Source organism: Petaurus breviceps, unplaced genomic scaffold, assembly GCF_028583685.1.
Source record: "Petaurus breviceps papuanus isolate PSGF00001 unplaced genomic scaffold, PetGlider_PUasm1.0 189, whole genome shotgun sequence".
NCBI lineage: Eukaryota > Metazoa > Chordata > Mammalia > Diprotodontia > Petauridae > Petaurus > Petaurus breviceps.
In genome coordinates, this window is record NW_027185809.1 from 22654389 (window position 1) to 22670348 (window position 15960).

General features: G+C 37.2%; 1 protein-coding gene across 8 annotated transcripts in view; it reads right to left on the reverse strand.

Moving 5' to 3' along the window:
• The window catches only part of SLC38A6 (solute carrier family 38 member 6), a 103218-nt gene that overhangs the window by 63913 nt on the left and 23345 nt on the right, over positions 1–15960 (reverse strand). The window contains exons 4-5 of one of the 8 annotated variants that reach the window (XR_011169036.1): positions 9963–10699; positions 7362–7401 (exon numbers count right to left, since the gene is read on the reverse strand). The exons of 6 other annotated variants lie outside the window; for them this stretch is intronic. Coding sequence is in view for 1 of the 2 variants with exons in the window: in XM_069092044.1 (XP_068948145.1) it covers positions 7362–7401 (40 nt within the window). In the remaining variant the exon portion in view is untranslated. The remainder of the gene's footprint in view (positions 1–7361; positions 7402–9962; positions 10700–15960) is intronic. One more of the 8 variants, XM_069092044.1, reaches the window with a different exon arrangement.

Genomic DNA, 15960 nt, shown 5'->3' on the forward strand with positions numbered 1-15960 from the left:
ATTTGAACCTCACCCTCTTCCAAATTCTAAGTACAGCATTCTCTGCCTACTCTGCCTATATGTAAGTCATTTAACCTCTTCTTGACCAGGTAACTCTCTAAGACTTTAAGTTGCTGACATGTTGGGAGTATGAAACTACTAAAGGTCTGAACAAAAAAAAGGGGGGGGGAGAGGAGAAGGGGGTAAAGGTTTTGTATGGTAACAGAAGTTAGAACATGAACAGATTGTAAGATAGCAAGCATACAAAAAAAGAAAAAATGAAGGCCAAATTAAAAAAAAAAAGATTACTCAGAATTACCTTTCAATTTGATAACATTTGAACACATGGCATAGTAGTCTTAGTCCAATGCTTATTTCCTTGTGAGATAGATGATGGACCTAATTTTATAGATACTGAATCATTTATAGACACAGAAACTATCACACAGTTAAATCTCTAAAACAAAATTGCCCAACAGAGCTGAATATTTCTATATCTTAATTCATTTCTCTAACTAAAATCCCTCCTCTTTTTTTAGTCTCTCAGAAGCTAACTTTAAAAATTCAGACTTGAGATTTCATGGTTTCATTGGTTTAGGGAGTTGAGTGGTGAGGAAACTTCAGTACCAAAGCAGATCAACAAGAGTTTCACAACTCAGGCTTGAACAGTTGCCTGGAGGCAAAAAGGTCAGGCTTCCTAGGTCACACAGTCAGTATGAAGCAGAGAAAAGACGCAACACAGATTGTTCTGACTCCAAGGCTGAATCTCCTCTACCCAAGTGAACTATGTTCTTATTGCACTGAAAAATTAAACTGAAAAAAAAATCACTAAAAACACCAAACTAATTACTAGAAACTTCCTTTTCAGCACTGTAAAAATGCTTGCCAATTTGTTTTAATTGCCATCATTAAACTGGAATAAGAGCTTCTTTAAACATCTCTAATTGGAGGAACCCAGTATTAGAAAGTAATAGTTTAAACAAAGATAATTAACTTTTTGACTAAACAGCTCAAATAAAAGTATGAAGAAAGGATTACTTACAGCTATTTTAAAAAGAGATTTAGGTTTTCAGCACTTGGGGAAGTTTAGCAACTTCTTAAAGCATTAGTCAGTCAACCCAAAACAAAGAGATGCACTAAGGGCAGAAATACTATGTTTGCTTTTCAGTCTGTGGGGGTTTTCATTTTACTTCTAAATGTTTTCCAGGTATTCATGAAAAACTAATCTACTCTGATTCTTAATGTCTTGATTTTTTTTTCACTAAAATTCTAGATTCTGAGTTTTCTTTCTCTATGTAATCCCCTCTCTCCAAGTGTTTTAAAAAAAAAATCTTGATATTTTAAAAGATCTCAACCCTGAGTTTAAAAATATTTCCCCTCACTGCCACTACCCAAAAACCTAAAAAAAAAAATGTGTATAAGGAGTCAGGATGGAGCCTAAATCAGTAAAAATCCAAAGATTTTTACCATTTAAAAAATTATGCATCACCATAATAGCATTTACTTCAGTTAAATTTTAATTCATTCACCTATCTATTATAGAATCATAAAATGTTAGAGCTAGAAGAGACCTTAGAAATGACAAACCCCTCCTTTTACAGACAAGGAAATTAAGGCTCATAGATGTTAAGGGAAGTAAATAGATGATCACAAACTTAAGTCTTCTCCCTCTCAACAGAATACAAACTCTGTAACTAGCAAATCTTGATAAGCACCATGGAGGACCAAAGCTTATGGCAGAGCAGAAAGGAATAATATAGGCAGATACACTATTTTACAATGCATATAGTAACTTTATAGAATTCATTAATTCAATTGAAGTTTAGTTCCTATTATGTACATTAAGTTCCTATCATGTGCAAAGCACTGTCCTAGATACAAAAATAATTCTTACTCATAAACACTTTGTATATGTCTTTTAAAACTATTACATTTTTTTTTACTGTTTCAACAAAAAAAGGTATAGGGAAAATAGGGAAAGAGCACAAGGCCTATGTAGATCTTTTAGACTAGACTATTAAAAAGGGAACTGATTAAATGACAAAAGTATGCTGCCGCCATAGGTTAAACTGGCCAGCAGAGGGAGTCATGACAGTACAGTACTGCCCAAATTCCGGTTTCCTTCCATCTAGGTAGTTCACATTCTTTCCTGTGGTAGAGTTTAACTGGAAAGAAAACCTATAGCAATCTAGTATCTGACATCTTAAAACAGAGATTTCAGTTTTCTATATGAAGGAAATGTTTGTAAATGATTGCACATTAAATCAAAGATTTTCTACCTAGAACTATAGGCTCCCCCAAAACACAAAATCAGGAAGTCTAATTAGGAGGCTAAAGTTTCTAGGCTTGATTGCAACTGATCTTGCTAGTATCTTTCTGATTAGAAAGTGGAAGCTCAAAGATGCCAATCCTTTGCTCTATTTGTTTCCAAGGCTTAGATTACAAATGAACTCATTCTAAACTGTACCCAACCTAAGCTTATAGAACAGAGCCTGGTTCTATGGAAATCTGGGTCATTTAAAACAATTTTTGAAGGGGCAACAATACTACTAATGTTCAAGATTCTTTTCTTTTAACCTATGGCTATGACTAAATACGTACAAAGATTATAATTCCTTCAGCTATACTTCACGTTAATAATGGTAGGAAATAATTGCCTATTATTTTGTTCCACTTACCTCAGGTTATATTATGTGAACATAAATATATTTTCAGATGGAATACAAAATGAAGTTACAAATATATTGATATCACTACATCCTGGCAAGATGATTTTCTTTGGTCTAAGTAAGCTAGAGATTTGGGAGTTTACATACATGCCCAAGTTGGAGAATTTCACTATTATGCTGTCTGTAGCAATCAGCTAAATGCAAAACTAAGTCTGTCCTAATTGGAATCTAGGTTTTGTTTTTGTTTTTGTTTTTTCCTGGGGGGGGGGGGGGGGAGGAGGAGGAAGAATTACATAATTCTTCAAATTTGGCTAAATGAACTCCCTGAGGGGGACTACTTCTGCTATTAATCTACTAAATCCAAACTCTCTAAGCCCATGCTTTCTGCCTTCAAATTATCTTTGTACATATTAAAACTTTTAAGAAGCTTGTATATTTGAATATATCTCTCAGCAACAATGACCTCCCGTCCCTCAACAAATGCTTCATCCAGAGGAATCATGTGGTTCTTCAGCCCTCCCTTCCCATTTCTATACTTTCAGATTCCTAATGCTACAAAATTGTTAGTGTTGGCTGTAGATCACTAACTGCTCTGAATTCAATTCAGTTTAACATTTATTATTTTATCACACAGATCTCCATTTTCCACAGTTCTTACTAAAATAACTTGCTCTCCAATTTCATCCAGCATGTGCAATAATAGTCTTGCTATGGAATGTAATTTATTCTAACTAGTCCTTGAAACAAGATCTCCTAATTTAGTCCAAATTTTTTTAAAATTAGTTATTTAGAGATATTCTAAAATAACAGATGTCTCCCAAATAGTACGTGATACTCATATTGTAAACAGACAATTGTTGACATCACAGCCAGCACAGTAGATTTTCCATAAAGTTTTGGTACCACATTCTCACCAAAGAAAATTGCTATCAATAATGTCCAAATATCCTGTGGTCTTATCCTCAGATCAATTAATAGCTTTCCTTCTCCCTCATGAATCGCAACCAAGATGGGCCACCAATGTTGCTGGGTTAGCATAGGACCTTTCCTCCCATCATTCTAGAATATTATCTTAAGTGTCTATCTTCTCACCATTTTCACATATTTCTGTTAGTGGGCATGATAAGTTCAGAAACATAAGGAATGCAAAAGACTGGGATATTTTGCTCAAAGGCACCTCTCTAAATTGGAACATACTAAGCATTAAACAAGTATTTTGCTTATTGTGTCACTACTATTAACATGAACTACATAAAAAAAGATTTATCATCTAACTGGCCCCTTTTTTTTAAAGGAGAGGAAAAAGTGCCATTTGAGGAAAAACTAGCATTTTTGCCAATATTTTATTATGAAGGATTTTAAAAGCCAAAGAAAAGAGTTTGTGTTTTTTTTCCTAGTGGCAAAAGAGAGCTCCTATAGTTTTAGACCTCTGCTTTTAGGTCCTCTGGCAACTAGCTATGTGGAAAATGGATTAGAGGGGGAAAAGATCCGAGGCAGGGAGATCAATTATGAAACTACTGCAATAGTGCAAATAAAAGGTGTCTGAACTAGGGTAGTGGCTATGAGCAGAGAGAGAATGACATATGCAAGGTGTATTATGGAAGTGAACAAGAATTCTAGGGTTAAGCAGAACAAATTTAATTCCTCTTCCACAAACCAGACCATTAAATATTGGAAAATAGCTATTATATCCCCTCTGCCCATATGTTTTCTCTTTTAATCATCTTCAATTCCTTCAACTGATCCTTATATTATATGATAAATCTCTCCCCACTTCAGTCCATAATCCATACAGCTGCAAAAGTGATTTTTCCTGAAGTACAGTTTGGCATTCAAAGTCCTTCATCACCTGGCCCCCACTTACCTTTCCAGTTTTATCACACATTACTACTTTCATGCTGGCCTTCTTAATCTTCCTCATATGGGATACTCCATTTCCCATCTCCAAGCCTTTGCACTATAAGTTCTCCATGCCTAAAATGTATGGCCTCCTCACCTCTGCCTCTTAGAATATCAAATTTCCTTTAAGACTCAGATCATGCACCACCTTCTACATAAGACCTTTCTTGATCTCCCTAGATGCTAGTGCATTCCACCTCAAAATGTGTCTTATATCTATTTATATAAAACACTTTTTAAGTATAATGTAAGGTCCTTGAGGAGAGGCTATTTTGCTTTATCTTTCTTTCCCTTGTACCTAATGAAGAGCCTGACAAAGCAGGTATTTAATAGATGTTTGCTGATTGATGGACAATCTTTACAAAGCCTTTTATAAGCCTTTACACTCCGGCTGTTTGCCTTTGTATCTTCTAAAGTCTTTAAAATATGGCACTCAGAACTGAACATAATGCTTCCGATTTGACGTGAACAAGGCAGAGGACAGCAGGAATACTACTTTCCAAGTAGAGGATATTTTCTATCAAAAAATTTTTCTAACAAAACCTACCATTCATTGCCATAGGTTTTTGTTGTTTGTTTTATTTTTGGCTTCCATATCACACTGATGTCTCATACTGAACTCAGTCAATTAAGCCTCCCTCCCCACCACCACCCCTCTCCATCCCCATTGGCCTGGCATTTAAAAGCCCTCCCATAGTTTAGCTCTCATCTACTTTTTCAATCTTATTTCACATTACTTCCCTTCACACACTTTTTGAATAGGTAAGGACTATGGACTTGATCCTTGCTCTGACCTCTCCCATTTCTGGGAAATGGTCTTTCTGGTCAGTACATCCCCCATGCCTAGTAACTACTCTCTCCACACCTGTCCCTATTGAAGTCTTCTTCATTTAAGATCCAGGGCAAGTAATAATAGTAATAACAGCTAACATACAGTGCTAACTGCCAGGCACCATACTAGTGTTTTATAATTATTACCTCATTAATCCTGGGAGGAAGGTACTATTATTATCTCCATTTTACAGATGAGGAAACTGACACAAATAGAAGTTAAATGAATTGCCCAGGGTCACAGCTGGTGTCTGAGGCCAGATTTGAACTCAGGTTTTCCTGACTCCAGGCCCAGTACTCTCTCCACCTAGCTGCTCCATGAAGGTCTCCCCAGCTCATTCCTTCCAGCTCTCTCTCCTCATAGCACTTTGTTGTTACTACATTCTCCCTTATATTATACTTATTTACTTATACTTTAATCCCTCTTTAGATTATAAGCTCCATTTTCACTTTTAATCTTTGTACTGATACTGATATAGAATAGAAGCTTTAAAAGTTTAAGTGAATTATACTCAGCCAAACTTGACATCACTGTAATTTCCCCCCAACAGTCTGTCACTTTTTCTGGAAGAAATGCTAGGTGAAGAGATCAAATTTAAATGCCACTCTTAAAAATTACACTGTAAATTCCAAAAATGGTAAGCCATTTTAAGTAGACCTGGCCAAACTTGGTATATTGATAACATGCAGGTTTGGGAGTAAAACCTCCCTCACCCTCCACACCCCAATGTCATAGTGAGAGACTGAACACATCAAATTCTAGGTTCATATTACAAAATGCAACATCATTCAGAATAGACTTTCAAATTGGTATAGGCATATATACTGACTGAAAAAGTGAGAGGTTGGTTTTCTTGATTACAATAGGAGCTGTTGAGGGGAAAATAATTCTTCCTAAACAAAAACAACATTTTTTTCCCATGGGAATTCAAAGACCCAAAATATTAATTAAATCTTGTGAGGTTCAGAACTTCCAAGCACAATTTTTGATTGCCAGAAGGTGAAGGAGAGGGTTGTAGTGTACAACTGCCCAGGGCTTCAAGTTTCAGAACTGAATTTTATTAAAACTAACATAATAAAAGGCTATGAATTATTACGTACAAGATCTTCCCCATATAACTTTTTGTATAGTTAACATTTATTTAGTGGTCTGGAAAATGGTAAAACAAAATAAATAAGTTGTCTATCACTTGTGGAAAATGTTAAACTCTATACAAGAATCCCATATTTTGTATTTAGATGCACAGTACCTTTACTTAATTTCCAACTGGCATTAACCTCACAATTTTATAACTACTGTAGCCTTTAATACTGAAATGGGCACTCACCTGATTTCATAGTTTAGTTTTAGAGTCAAGCTGTAATGCAAGAATGTAAATATGAACAGAATAGCCAGTTCATATTTGCTCCTACCCAATGTTTCTCCCACGTGCTTCTTCCACGTCAGCCATATTAGTAAATTTGGCTCACTAAAGACAATTTAATTTTCATATAAGATTTAGAGTTTGAAGAGATCATTATGAGAGAATTCACTACTGTCCTTCAAAAGCACGCCATACGCCCACAGAACTATTAATTAAGACCTTGACTGGAGCATTGTTGTTGTTCAGTCATCTCAATCATGACTAACTCTTCATGACCATTTGAGGTTTTCTTGGCAAAGACACTGGAGGATTCTCCAACTTATTTTTCAGATGAGGAAACTGAGACAAGCAGGGTTAAGTGACTTGCCAAGGATTACACAGCTAGTAAATGCCTGAGGTCAAATTTTAACTTGGGTATCCCTGACTCCACACCAAGAGCTCTATCCACTGTGTCAAATTGCCACAGTGGCAACAAGATGAATTACACATTCCTTCCAAGGCAATATAAAACATTTCAATGGTCACAGAAACTGCTCATGGTCACAAATACATCCAAAACCAAAATAAGAAATAACTATTAAGTCATAAAAACATGATTACCGGACTTAAACTTCCTTACCTACAATATTCTGAATAATTATTGTACTTGCCACAGCCACCTACAAAATAACATATCCATTCAGAAGACATAAGAACATTTAACAAAAAATGTCAGAAATATCAGAATCTTTTCAGTACAAGAAATATTATTACTAAACTAGAGAGAGAAGGCACTCACAACACTGAAGACATGAAGTGCATTATGTACAGCATTTATAACTTTACACCCAATATGATACTAATAACGGTCTCATATAAAACCTTTCTTTAAAAGTTCCCCTAGATAGTTTAAGGTTTTGTAATTTGGGCAACATGTGTACTCTGTCCAGCTAATTCAGATCACACCCCTTCTATAATACTAGATGGTTTTAAGAGTTGCTATGGCTAAAAAATTCATCACCCTGTGGCTAAGCTACTGTGCCTCTCTGAATTTAGCTATACCAGTCATCAGACAATTGATATATAGTCAATTACTACGTCTATGCTAGAAATTTTTTCCAGTCTAAATGACCTTATGCTTTTCTGATATAAACTTCAAAAACTCAGGGGTACCTCTATGTCACTATGAAATTTCAGAGAAGGACTTCAGTGGAAGCCAATAATAAAGCACAAAGAAAACTTTAGAAAGGTTTTTATGTGTGTGTGGGGGGGAAGGATACTGGAGGAGAGGATGAGGCAAATTTCTTACCTTGTCAAGTACTGACAAAGTTTTGTATTAATCAATGAATGTTTTATTCTCATAGAGGCAGAATGGCATTGAGTCAAGATGCCCCAGGTTCAAATCTTACCTTGGAACTGTATGAACCTGAGCAAATCAAGTCCCCGAGTCCCTGGGACTCAGTTAACACTAAGAGTCACAGATAGGTTGTGATCTGTGGAGTGTCATACATTGATAAAAACACATATCCTTAGCATAATTGCATTTTATACCGATCAATTCATAAAAATCAAATGGAGTCCATCTGGGTTTTTTTTTTTTTGGCCGATTTAGGCACATTTTTCTGTGGGCAGCCTACTACATGCTACTGCTGTGCGGGCAGAAGGATGACATATGGTCCTCAGAGCTCATTAGTATGGCATACAACTGGTCTGTGGGATTCTCTGTTCCACCTTTTAAGTAGAGGTAGGCTATTTTGAAAAAGATAAAGGCATTAACTAGGAAAAGTTCAAAGAGTTATAATACAGTAGCTCTCTAACCACCTAAATCCAAAATATGGAAATTTTGTATCCTAAAGTAATTTTTAAAAAACCACCTTATTATCTCTAAAATTTAGAAATCCCAGCCTTGCTGTTGTATCAATTCACTGGCTAGCCCTAGGGTTCAGTCAGATACACCTAAAGGGGGTGGGAAGGAGGAGGAGGGAGCACCCTCAAATCATAGTGGAACTACATACTCAATATATCTCTGGAAATATTTAGCCTCCTAAAAGTCCTTTAGTTGAATCTTCCTTCAATGATTCAAGACTGTATCAGATCACAACCTTACTTATTCCTTACCCTAAAAGTGACTTAGGGGATTGGACATAAAGCTAAACAGATTTGCGATGCTCTAGGCACTTGTGATTTCTCTTCTGGCATTTCCCAAAAAGGAATTTGCAAGTGGCTCCTTTAAATAAGCCAAAATGTATTTGTCAAAATGATGGCTTGAACTTTTTTTTTGTATACAAAGATGACGCCCAGTATTTTAGGACAGGCACTCAGGGTTGTTTTTCTAGGAATAGTGATAAGTTGCACCATGCCAGAAATGCTCTCTTGCCAGTTGCCCTTGTGATAAATAACAAAACGTTTGCAAGATGGATTCCTGAAATGGGAAACTGCAATTCCTAGCCTTAGAACAGTTTTCCTCCAGGCAAAACTATTTAAAAAGTTGCTAGAACTTTGGCCACTCCTAAATTATACTTTAACTTCTCAAACAAATGCAAAAGCATAAGAATACCAAGTCTATGACCACATTACAAAATCTGTAAAAGAAATCAAGTAATCAATATTAAAACATCCTTTGTCAAGAGTACAAAATTTTATCTGACTGTAACAGGTTTAGAAAAATAATTTCTGAAATATTTAAAATACATTTCATGACTCATTTCTCAGATGAATATACAATACACAATATCTCCTAGTTTCACAGATGTCAAAACAGACCCAGAGAGGATTCTTTGTAACGGAAGAAGTGGGTCAAAAGTTGAGCATCTAGTTCTCAGTTTAGCCTTTATCTAGTAGAAACCATACCACCTTTCTGCTTCTTGTTGATGAGAATTTAAAAAAAATGGCAGTGAACATCTTTGCTTATTTTAAGCAATAACTCTAATAATAGTTTTACTTTTTAGAAATCTATACTCTTCCAGAAAATTGATGCCAAATTAAAAAACCCAGAGAGATATACTATGCAAATTAACAGTGATGATAGTGAAGATGCTTAGAGGCATGTTTATAAATCAAGAAGAACTAATCAGGATGTTTTCTTAAAACATCTTCTTCTACTGAGTCTTCAACAAATTTGTTTTTCAGTCAAACCACATGCAGGAAGTTCATTGATGATTGAATACATTCTCATATTTAGATCTTTATAAAAACAATCTATTTCTCTTAGAAATAAAAAACTGTCATCAAGGATAATTACCAGAAACTTTTATGATTAGTTTCATATTCTTGTCATATTCTTCACTTTGTCAAAGTTGTAGTTCATTCAGATCACTAAGGGACTAAATCATAATGTTATAGAGTTTATCATTAAAATAATGTCTTTTAAAAACATGTTTGCCGGACCTCCCTGCGGCTCCGGCTCCCACCACCTCCAATTCATGTAAAAGGGGACTCTAAACAAACTTTGGAGCTACAGAATCCACAGAGAAGCTAACCTCCCTCTGAGGACAGCCCGGCAGGCCGGCTGGCAGTAATTGGCCAGCCCCACTCCAAGGCTTTAGCCCCAGGGCAGGCCTAACCAGCCTCCACCTGGAGGGACTCCAGATCAGCAGCAGCTGTGGCCGTTTACAGATTTATCAACACATAGATGTGATGGACAAAGTGAGAGGTCACTGCAATGTGGACTTTGGGACCCAGTAGTTGGGAGTGCATCGGCTTCTTGCCCTGGAGGGCTACGGCTTAGCCACGGCCACCTGGCAGCTTCAGCTCCTGGCCTACAGATTGTAGGGGGACCAAGTGACCAGACTGAGGGGTAATCGCTCTTGCTTTAATCTGCTTGGACCTGGATTGCGGTCTAAGGTTGAGGTCCTGAGGTGTGTGACCAGCTTGCCAGAGCATGTGAAGGCTTCAGAGAGGCACCCAACTAATATCTCCAGCAGCTGAGAAAACCCCAGCGTTTGGAATGAAGCTCCCCTGTCTGGTGGCAGAGTCCTACTGTGGGAAAAAGCACAAAAGTCAAGTAATTGAGTGGCAACATGACCAGGCAAAGGAAACAAACCAAGCAAAGCAATCCAACATTAGACTCCTATTTTGGTGACAAAAAGGATCAAAGCATGGAACAGGAGGAAGACAGTGAAGTCAGAACTTCTGCACCAAAAGCTTCCAAGACAAATATGAGCTGGTTACAGGCCATAGTGTACCTTAAGAAGCAAATAAGAGAAGTGGAGGAAAAATTGGGAAGAGAAATGAGAACGATGCAAGAAAATTATGAAATAAGTCAACAGCCTGACTGAGGAAAATAACACCTTAAAAAACAGACTAACTCAAATGGCAAAAGAGGCTCAAAAAAGCAATGAGGAGAACAATGCCTTAAGAAGCCTAATTTTCCAGACAGCAAAAGAATCTCAAAAGCTCAATGAGGAGAATCATTGCTTCAGAATTAGATGGGAGCAAATGGAAGCTAATGACTTTATGAGAAATCAGGATGCTGTTAAACATATCCAAACAAATGAAAGAATAGAAGGCAATGTGAAATATCTCACTGGAAAAACCACTGACCTGGAAAACAGATCCAGAAGAGATCATTTAAAAATTACTGGACTACTTGAAAGCCATGATCAAAGAAAGAAAGAACCTAGAAATCATCCTCCAAGAAATTCTCAAGGAAAACTGCCCTGATGTTTTAGAACCAGAGGGCAAAACAGAGGTTGAAAGAATCCACCAATCACCCCCTGAAAAATATCCCAAAAAGAAAACTCCTAGGAATATTATAGCCAGGTTCCGGAATTCCCAGATTAAGGAGAGAATATTACAAGCAGCCAGGAAGAAACAATTTGAATATTGTGGAAACACAATCCGGATAATCCAGGATCTGGCAGCTTCTATACTGAGGGATCGAAGGACTTGGAAAAGGAGCTGGGATTAAAACCAAGAATCACCTACCCAGCAAAACTGAGTATCATGTTTCAGGGGAAAATATGATCATTCAGTGGAATAGAAAAATTTCAAGCATTCTTGATGAAAAAACCAGAGTTGAATAGAAAATTTGACATTTAGATACAAGAAGCAAGAGAAGCATGAGAAGGTAAACAGGGAAAAGAAATCATAAGGAACTTATCAAAGTTGAACTATTAAGAGGTGAGAGAGGAATAAAATGAGAGGAGATGGGGAGAGACATAATGGAGTAAACTATATCATATAGAATAGGCAAGGGAAAAATGGCTACAATGGAGGGGAAGAACAGAAAGGCAAAAGGGAATGGGTCAACCTTATTCTCATTGAATTTGGCTTAAGGAGGGAATGACATACACACTAAATAGGGTATCTCATCCTACAGGAGAGTAGGGGGGAAGGGGATGAGAGGGGGGATGATGGGAGGGAGGGCAGGCTGGGGGGGAGGGAAGTTGGAAGCACCCACTTTTGAAAAGGGACAGGATCAAAGTAGAGAATAGAACAAGTGGGAGGTGGGATAGGAGGGATAGGAGGGAGGGAAATATAGTCAACCTTTTACAATATATCTACTGTGGTAATGTTTTGCATTAGCTACATATATACAACCTATACTGAATTACTTATCTTCCCAGTAAGGGTGGGTGACAAGGGAGGAAGGGAATGAATCTGGAATTCAAAGTTTTAAAATCAAATGTTTATATATATATATACTCTTATTAATACTATTTTAGATGTAATTGGGAAATAAGTTACACAGGTTACTGGGGCATACAGATCCACCATGCCCTACTGGAAAGTCAGAGGGGGTATGGGAGAAGATATGGGAGAGAGCAGATTGAAGGAGGGGATATCCTGTGCAACTGCTATTTTTGGGCGGTGGGCAGGGAAAAAACGGGGAGAAAATTTGTAACTCAAAATCTGGAGGAAATGAACGATGTAAATCAGAAGTTAATAAAGCATTTGAAAAATGAATAAAAACCGTTTGCCTTAGTTTGATTATAAACCAGAATTTTTTTTTCTATCACTTTTACAGTATCTTCCTGAAATAATATACAGTATGTTTCAAAGCACTGAGCTTGGAGCTGGACAACTTAGGTTTTGATTCTAATTCTGCTACTTTCTTAGTAGAATGTGACATAATGTCTCTGATTCTTAGTTTCTTCATCTGTAAAATGGATCACCTATCTCACAGGGTTAATGTGATGATTGAATGAGTTAATGAAGGCAAAAGCATTTCAGAACTGCAAAGCACTTTGTGAACATCAGCTATGATTATTATCTTTCCTCCCATTCTCAGGAATCTATTTAGCTGTTCTAACAAATACAGAGAGGTAACAGGGCTTAGTAGACAGAGAGATGACTTTGAATTCATCAAGGCCTGGGTTGACCTAATTCTTCTAAAATATAGTCGTTATGTAGCCCTGCATAAGGAACAACCTTTCAATGCTCCAGGCATCTGTTAAGTTGGATACAATTGGGCATCTGCAGTTGGGTATATGCATTTCTTCAGTAGGAGTTCACACCAACAAAATCAGAGATCCATACCAAACATAAAATAAAATAGACAACCAATATACATATTTTCCCCCTAATACAGATTACATAGATTTAGAACTGAAAGGCACCAGGAAGTCAAATAATTCAATCCAATCATTTTATAAATGAAGAAACAAGGGGTAGCTAGGTGGTGCAGTGAATAGAGCACTGGCCCTGGAGTCAGGAGGACCTGAGTTCAAATCCAGCCTCAGACACTTAACACTTACTAGCCGTGTGACTATGGGCAAGTCACTTAAACCCAATTGCCCTGCCCTCCAAAAAAAAAAAAAACTGAAGAAGCTGAGGCCCCAAGAGGTCAACTGATTTCCCCATATTTACAAAGTCATCATATGTTAGAGGAAGGACATTTTGGAACAATACAGAATAGTGACTTTGGAAGTAGAATGGGGCCATTAATAAGGACTAAGTCAATTTGCTCTAATGAACTAAAATAGGTGTCAGGAAATCTGGTCTCTAGTCCTCACTGCCATTAACTAGCTGTGTGACCCTGAACAAGTTTTGTAAGTCAAGAAGCACTTATTAAGGGTTTACTATGTTCTAGGAACTGTGCTAAGTACTACAGATACAAAGAGAGACAAAAAATAGTCTTAATGAGGGAGATAGCACATAAACTAATGCACATAAAAGATAAACAGGATAAATGGAAAGCAACCATTGGGGGAAGACACTAGCATAAGGGAGACTAAGAAAGTCTTTTTGCCAAAGGGATTTTGGCTGAGGCTTGAAGGAAGCCAGGAGGCAGACATTAGGAGGAAGAGCCAGTGAAAATGCTAGGAACTGAAGGACTGAGTGTCTTGTATGAGAAATATCAAGGAAGCCAGTGTCCCTGGATCACAGAGAATGTGGAGGAGACTAAGGTACAAGAAGACTAGAAAAACAGAAGAGATGATGTTATGAAGGGCTTTAAAAGTCAAATGGAAGATTTTATATTTGACCCTAGAAGCAATATGGAACCAATGGAGTTGTTGGGGTACCCAGAGGGTAGGGGGTGTGACATGGTCGGATCTATGCTTTAGGAAAATTACTTCAGCCATTGTGTGAAGAATGAACAGGAGTTAGGATATACTTGAGGCAAGAAGATAATAAGGAGGTTATGACAATAATCTAGGCATGATGTGATGAGGGTTTGTATCATGGCAGCTGGGTGAGTTGAGAGAAGGGAGTGATTGTAGAGATGTTGAGAAGGCAGAATTGAGACAACCTGGCAACGGACTGGATATCAGGGACGGAAGTTGAGAACGCCGCCTAGATTGTGAACCGGAGTGACTAGGAGGATGGCAGAACCCTCGACGGTAATACGTTCAGAAGAGGGTGGGGCTTGGAGGTGCAAGTTCCATTTTCAACACGTTCAGTTTAGGTTCTCTACAAGACATTCAATTTGAGATGTCCAATAAGTGGTTAGGAAAGAATGAAAATGTGTAGAAGCATTTATTATAAATGACTTTCTCAAGAAGTTTAGCCAGGAAAGGGAGAGATTTAAGATAATAACTAATGGTTATGGATAGATACAGTGAGGATGGGGGAGAAATGGGCTATATATTATAGAGAGCAGGAAAGCAGCCAATAGAAAGGGAAAGATGAATGATGGTGAGATTGAGGACAATAGAGGGGCCAATCTGCTGGAGAAGACCAGATGGAATAGGCTTGTATGTGTGTACAGTTTGCCTTGGGAGAAAGGCCACTTCTTTGTGTGAGACAGGGGGAAGGAAGACAGTGACAGAAGCCATTTTGACTTATGAAGAGGGGAGAATATGGAGTTCTCACAGAGAATGACCTCAGTTTTTTTAGTGAAATATAAAGCAATGTTTTCAGCTTATGGAATGGTTATGGAAATGGGTAGCACTGAGAGATTTAAGGAGGAATGAGATAGTTTGGAAAAGCACTGGGGTGAGTAGTATAATATATTGATTTGGGAGGTATAAATCAATCAGCAGTCAGCAATCTGGCACTCAAATTTCAGTGTCCATAGTTTTAGTGGAACACAGTCATGCTCCTGTTTATGTACTGTCTATGGCTTCTTTCATGCTACAATGGCAGAAGTGAGTTATTATAACAGAGACTTTATTTGGATCTCATTGCTTCACAATGTCGCTCAGGGCTCTACAAATTGCAGTGATGCAACAATAATTCAACAATTTCAAATGCCATGTGAATCACAGAACTAGGTTTTATTTATTTTTTATTACCAGTGCAGACCCATCATGTTAAAACAAGAAAAGAGGGGTAAAAGTTTCATTGCAATTTATTTGAGCTCAGCTGAGACAAATTTTTCTGAGAACTACCCTCAATCACTATTATTGAACGTTGAATGGTTTAGGAAATTTGTTTTTGCTGCAGACTTTATGTTTCTTAATGAATTCAACCTAAAATTACAAGGCAAAACAGAACTTAAATGTAAAATTTATACTGTCATAAAGTCAATTAGGCAACTAATGTTGTTTGAATCAAAATGTCAAGTTTGTTTATACACCCCCCCATACTGTCAAAAGTTAAAACAGGAAGTGAGATTGCCACTTCCACACAAGCAGTTATTTCTTGAACTCAAAATTACAGTTCCAGCAGCATTTTTCAGCCCTTGATGCAAATGCAAAAGGAATCTCCATATTTCAAAATCCATCTAACTGTGCAAATGAGGAGTTCCACCTAATCTTCAACGGGAAGTAATTAATCTGCAATATAATAATACACTAAAAGGCAAATTTCAAGAGAAGAATTTAACAGAATATTACAGATGCCTTCTAAGCAAT